Below are 6,000 nucleotides of genomic sequence, written 5' to 3'. Positions count from 1 at the left end.
TATCCACCCTTTGAATTCCTCTGGCATTTACCTCTTTCCTCACTGCTAAATCCTCTGGATTCAAACTGATTGCACTGTATCTCAGGACTTGCAATCATTCTAAATCTTGAGAGACTTGTCTGCATGGGTCTTCAAATGAAAACTCTGACCCAGACCAAGCAACTCATAAAATGCCAAAGTACTTCATCAAAGTGAATGAGATGCCTGATTATCAGATTTAGGTGCACTTTGAAAGATGTCAGAAGTGAGAATGTTCTAAACTCCATGGCAAAACTATCGAAACAAATTTTGCCTTCAGAAATATTTGCTAGAACATGTTCTAGGGGTGAAAATTGATGCATAAAAATCATCAAATAATAATTCAGTTACAGTTTCTGCACAAATACTGTCACTGCTTTTTCCCACCACTATCAATTCTCCATTAGTATGAAGGAGTGCTCCCAAGGTGGGGCAAAGATAATTTGCGGTCTAAACTTTTTTTTTTGGTCTGTTTCTTGAATTGCTCTGGAAATTTTCCATTCAGGTTTTGTGTTTGTTTAGCAGGTTCACTACAATATACGTGTGACTAAAATTATTTTAAAAGCCTTAATTGTATTAGAATGACGAAAATTCTGAAGATCTTGTAACAACACATGCCTCTATTCTGTACGAGTTTATTTAATTCCTTTTCAGTGGTTGATATTTGAACCTCTTTCAGTGAGAGCAGATCCAGCTATTCACTAAGGTGCCTAAACAGGTCCAGGAGGGGTTAAAGAACGCACCGCCAGTGTAAGAACTGCCACTCTGTTGCATAATCTACACAACCTTGTAGTTGAATCTGGGCTTCTGGGAACATCTTAATCAAATAACTAGGGAATATGATATAACAATTGGGAAGTAATGTAAAGAAATTCTACAAACTATTAATTCTTCTTTATGTTTTGTTCCATGATTCTATTGTAATTTCCAGTGAGAGGAAATTTCCAAATTTTATATACTTAAAGTTTTACTTCATGTTGTGCATAGAAAAAGTTTTATGAAGGTGTATGTTCAGGTGAAAGTCTTAGTCACTCAGTTGTGTCCAACTCTTTGCGACCCCATAGACTGTAGCCCACCAGGCTCCGATGTCCATGGAATTCTCCAGGCAAGAATACTGGAGTGGGTCGCCATTTCCTTCTCCAGGGGATCTTCTGACCCAGGGATCAAAGCCGGGTCTCCTGCATTGCAGGCATATTCTTTATAGTCTGAACCACCAAGGGGGTACTATTATGTTCTAGTAATAGAGTGGTTTTTAAAATATAAAATGAGACTATTTCAAATATCAGATAAAAGGGAAAGCAAATGAGATATTAATGACCAGAAAAGGAAATACCATCGGAACTTGATGGTGCATGTAATTTACTAAAAACACAATGATCAGGTAATTATTTTTGGTTACCCTGAATATTAGGAAGGTCATACTGTATTTTTGTGATCAGAGCAGAGCAAACACTGTTTACTAGTGAATCTGTATTTTTAGTCACTGAAAATCTGTGTCTCTATGGTATTGCAAAGCATGACCATGAAAACTATCCATTTAAGTGTTTTTTTTTTTTTTTTAAGTATCTCTGTGAAAGGACGGGAGGTGGAGTTAACCACTGAGTTTTCAAATGTTTGTTTAGATACAATCACTGTTTGATGCAGGGCTTGATGGAGTGGATCCTGAGCCCAAAGAATCCCTGGAATTCAGTTGAGGTCAAGTTACTCTTTGGGGGACACTTATTCACTTTGCTTTTACTCAATTAGGGAAAATCTGATTAACATAAACAACAAAGCTTAGCACGGTACTAGGAAAAAAGTCATAAAAGGGCAGAGAAGTGTTAAGGGAAAGGGGAAGGAAGAGGCCTTGCCAATTCTTGACTTATTAATTAGGGTCAGGACAGCGATGGGGATTTCCTCTACCCTAGGTTTGTTGAATGATTACATAGGTCTGGGGGAGAGGGATAAGCTCAGAGTGACTCACTCAACTTTTTTTTTTAGTATTGGGGTTCTGCCTGGTACCTTGCAATTTCCTTTATTAACATTATGTATGGACTAATGGAGTGGGGAGGTCTCCAACAGGTGTTCACACCCACTTAGATTCAAAAGCTTTGGCCTAAGCCTTGGCCTGTTGGGCAATGTGGGGTTTGAATCTTTCCTCTCGCAAATGAATGGGACTTTGGCCCGTTTTGAAGGGACTTCCGCTGGGACTTGTTACAACAGCGTACAGCGGAGATGTACGTTTGAGAATAATATCTGGTTCTGCTTTGCCATCTTGGGGTGGCTCTGAAAAGCTTTCCTACCTCTGACATGAAGAGAATGTTCACAGGGTTGGTTACTACACAGAAGGCAGTGAAGAGAATTGGGCAACGTGACTCAGATGTAAAGATGGAAAGATAGGTAGACTCTGGTGACACAAATTTAAATTCCAGGTCTGCAGGTAAAGCTTTGCAGAGGGCCCTACCCCAGAGAGAGTTGCACAGGGGTCTCCTTAGGGCTTCTCCCTTATCCCCATGACTCCAAGTCCAGACGAATTGCTCAAATTCTTAGAGGAAAGGTTCTACAAATCGTGTGTGCGTGTATGTGTGTATACACATATATAAATAACAGGCCAATTTTTTAATGATTTGTAACTATCTTTGTAAATAATAGAAACTAAACCAACTCCAATAGCTTAAAAATATTGCCTCAGTGGCTGCTGGCATTACTATTACACACAAGAGTAAAATTATTTCCTATGTAGCATACCCTGCACTCCAATTGATATGATTTGATTGATTTTTAATAACTTGATTAAAAATTTCTCAGAAGTCTATTACAGTCAGGAAACGGTCTGCGGTGTATGTGAGAATTTTCAGTTTTTGCAACGGAAACTTTTGGTCTCATGAATAGAACAGCAAAAACTCAATTAAATGTGTCCTTCCTCCATTCTCGTCTAGTCCACAGGTTAAAAAAAAGAAAAAGAAAAACTGTAAGAATGGTTTTTAAGTTTGCTTTTTCCCCTCTACAATAGTCATGTGGATTCATAGGACTCAGTTTTTAAATTGACTTTTATCTCCCACTCTGAAAACATCCGGCCATCCCAGCACAATGAGAGACTTAAATTTTTTTTTTTTTCAGCCTCTAAAAGTTGGGGGTGGGGGGGGGAGAAAGAAGGGGAAGGGTAAAGATGGCAGAGAAGGTACTTTAATTTAAAAACAACCAATAACTCGAGGTTTTCAGGATATGGTCTGCCATTTCCTAATTAAGAAATGAGTTTGATAGTCCTTTGGCCAACTCAATTCAGACATTGCTATGAAAACCCCAAAGGAGTGGTAACTCCAAGGGACGAAACTCCATTCCCCTCTGAAACCCCACGCCTGCCCGCTCGGGATGTCCCGGCTCTGGGGGAGGGGGGTCTCTCCCCTCTTCCCGCAGACACCTCGGCTCCCCTAGGTCTGTGTCCTTCTGCGCTCAGCTCGGAGTTGGGCCAGCCGCCTCCGGCTTGCCGCCACCAGGTCGGTGCAAATACCTTTTCCCTCCCCGGGGCCCCAGGCGCGGACACCTCCCAGCCTCCCTCCCTCTCGCCAGGCGGGGCCGTTTCCCAGCTCGGGAACGGCAGCCCGGGGCCGCGGCAGCAGGAAGCGGAGCCCTTGTTGATGCTGTTCCGTGGCGCGCCTACCCGCCCTCCGCTAGTCGCCTGGGCTATTCCCAGCTCTGGGGCGCGCCCCCTCCGCGCCTGCGCAGTGCCTCGCGGGAGGCGGGGCTCAGATTCCTGTCAGCGGCGGCAGCGGCGGCGGCGACCGTCAGTTTTCGCTGAGGAGAAGCACGAAGCGGACCCGTTGGCTCTCCCCCTCCCTTTCCCCGGTCCTGAACCCCTCTCCTGGCTCGCCGGGAACTAGTCCCCGTGGAGTGCCCCCTCCTCCCGGCCGCTGTTTCCTCGGTTTGTCGGCTCGGTGGAAGTCACTGCCCTCGAGGGGGAGGCAGCGGCAGCCGCCCTCGCCTGCCGCCCCCGGTTCGGTGCCCGCGGTCCCGGGGAGGAGGTGCCGCCGCCACCGCCGCTCCCCCCCTCCCGCTGCCCTCGGGCCGGGCTGGGTCGAGTTGCGATGCCCTCGGACTTCATCTCATTGCTCAGCGCGGATCTAGACCTGGAGTCGCCCAAGTCCCTCTACTCACGAGGTGAGTCAGGCTGGGGGCTGGGGTGCGGGGGGAGCGGGGAGGCCCGACCCAGGGGGAGCCGAAGGGGGCCCGGTCGGGGGGCGGCCGAGTCTGCGCCGGGATGGCCTGTCTTGGGGTGCGTGGTGAGGGGAGGCCGAGGGGCTGGGGGTGGTGTGGAAGGGGCCCGAGAGGAGTGGCGGCCCCTCCCCCGCGGAGCCGCCCGCCGCCCGGGGCCCAAATGCCGTTGGCCCCCGGGCCTCTGCGGCCCCCGGTGGCTCTGAGCGCCCCTCGGTGACGGGCCTCTCCCCTCTCCCCGAGCGGGCGGCCCCGGCCTCCCCGGCTTGGGGATCACCCAGGACTGGGCCCCGCGCTGGAGCCGCCGCGATCCGGGCGCCGTGGCTCTTCTTAGCAGGACCACCCTCCCCAGCAAAGTTGCCCCCAAAGGGGGAGTGTAGCCTGGAGCTGGTTCTGGGTGCAGGATCACCATTTTTCTCCCTCTCCAGGTTGTTTGTGCGCCGTGGTTCTCCCCCCGCTCTCTCCGGCCTAGTCCACTCCCTCCCCTTGTTGGGACGGCCCCCCTCGCCCAGGCGTCCTTCTTTCCTCGTCATCTTATTGCTGGAAAGAGCCCGAATTTTCTTTTCTTTTCTTCTCCCTTTCCACCTCTGTGGCATTCTAATTACTTACTTCTCCCTCTGTTTTACAAAGAAATGGGTGCTCTCTCTGCATTAGTTTTATTCCTCTCCTGTCCCAGGGGGTACCAGCTCAGGGCACAGACGCTGACCTTTGAGAATTTTCTCTTTCGTTAACGTTCTGAGGCTTGTTGCAGGGAGGGGGCATTGGACAGAGTTTCCAGTTTTAAAACTCTGTTGGCTAAGGCTTGGAGGGGATTCCCGGGATATAAAATATTAACATTTGAGCTGATCTCTACTGAGGTTAAATTCCTATACTGGACACAAGAATGTGTTAGAACAGGTTCCTTGTACAAGGGCCATCAAACCAAAATTCTCTCACTGCACTCTTCACCCCTTTTAAAAAACATTGAGAAGAGCTAAAAGATATTATCGGGCTATTAGCTGTTTATTTTGATGTATTTAAAAAAAATGTTTACCAGTGTGGACCTCTTCACTGAGAAATTCAGGGTTTCTTCAGTTTTGGGTTTGATGTATCCACCCGCTGATCCCACCTCCTCCAAAAAGGGCGGCTTCAGCTTCACCTTCTTGTATCTAAATCGCTTAAGTGAATCCGAGTGCGAGGATTTACTCTGAAAGGTACTGAGCTTTATAGACTGACGCTGTGGAGTCCTACTGAGTGACTGTAGCCATTGTCGTCTTGTTGCTCTGATGACTTTAGTTGGCAATCACCATCCTGTAGGATGTTTTTCGGGCAACATTACCTGAAGTAGCTTGAAAATATTGTAATTTTGAGTGTCATAAGAGACGGTATCTAGAGGTGATCCTTAGAGGAGGGCTAATGTGATACAATTGGGTGTTAAAAATAGTCAAGACATTAACACCATTTGTGCAGTAATCATCAGATAATTTTCCATGAAACAAATGCTTTATGATAATCTAAGTTTAGCGTGAAGACCAGTGTAGAGACAATCCAGCCTTCCTGTGCAGAGAATACATTCATAAATACAGACTTTAGCTCTTAAAAATACGTGACAATTATATAAGAGATGTATGCTGTCCTTGGCTTTTTTTTTTAGTCATTCAGCATAAAAAGTACTTAATGCTTTTTGTGTTTTTCAGATTCTCTGAAGTTACACCCATCACAGAATTTTCATAGAGCTGGACTATTGGAAGGTCAGCAAAGTGCCATTTTAAAGCATATTGTGTGAGTATGCAAAGGCTTTCTCTAAAACGG

The 6,000-nt window shown here is 46.8% G+C and overlaps 1 protein-coding gene across 4 annotated transcripts in view; it reads left to right on the top strand.

Moving 5' to 3' along the window:
- The first annotated feature begins 3,747 nt into the window (after nt 1-3,747).
- NFAT5 (nuclear factor of activated T cells 5) overlaps nt 3,748-6,000 on the top strand; it is a 120,058-nt gene continuing 117,805 nt past the window's right edge. For 2 of the 4 annotated variants that reach the window (XM_020870197.2, XM_020870196.2), the window contains exons 1-2: nt 3,748-4,155; nt 5,886-5,939. In XM_020870197.2, coding sequence (XP_020725856.2) covers nt 4,083-4,155; nt 5,886-5,939 — 127 coding nt within the window. In that variant the 5' untranslated portion in view covers nt 3,748-4,082. The other 2 variants (XM_020870198.2, XM_070451080.1) reach the window with 2 other exon arrangements.

The sequence above is a fragment of the Odocoileus virginianus genome, chromosome 20 (genome assembly GCF_023699985.2).
Source record: "Odocoileus virginianus isolate 20LAN1187 ecotype Illinois chromosome 20, Ovbor_1.2, whole genome shotgun sequence".
In the NCBI taxonomy this organism is placed as follows: Eukaryota; Metazoa; Chordata; class Mammalia; order Artiodactyla; family Cervidae; genus Odocoileus; species Odocoileus virginianus.
This window is presented reverse-complemented; position numbering and strand designations above follow the sequence as displayed.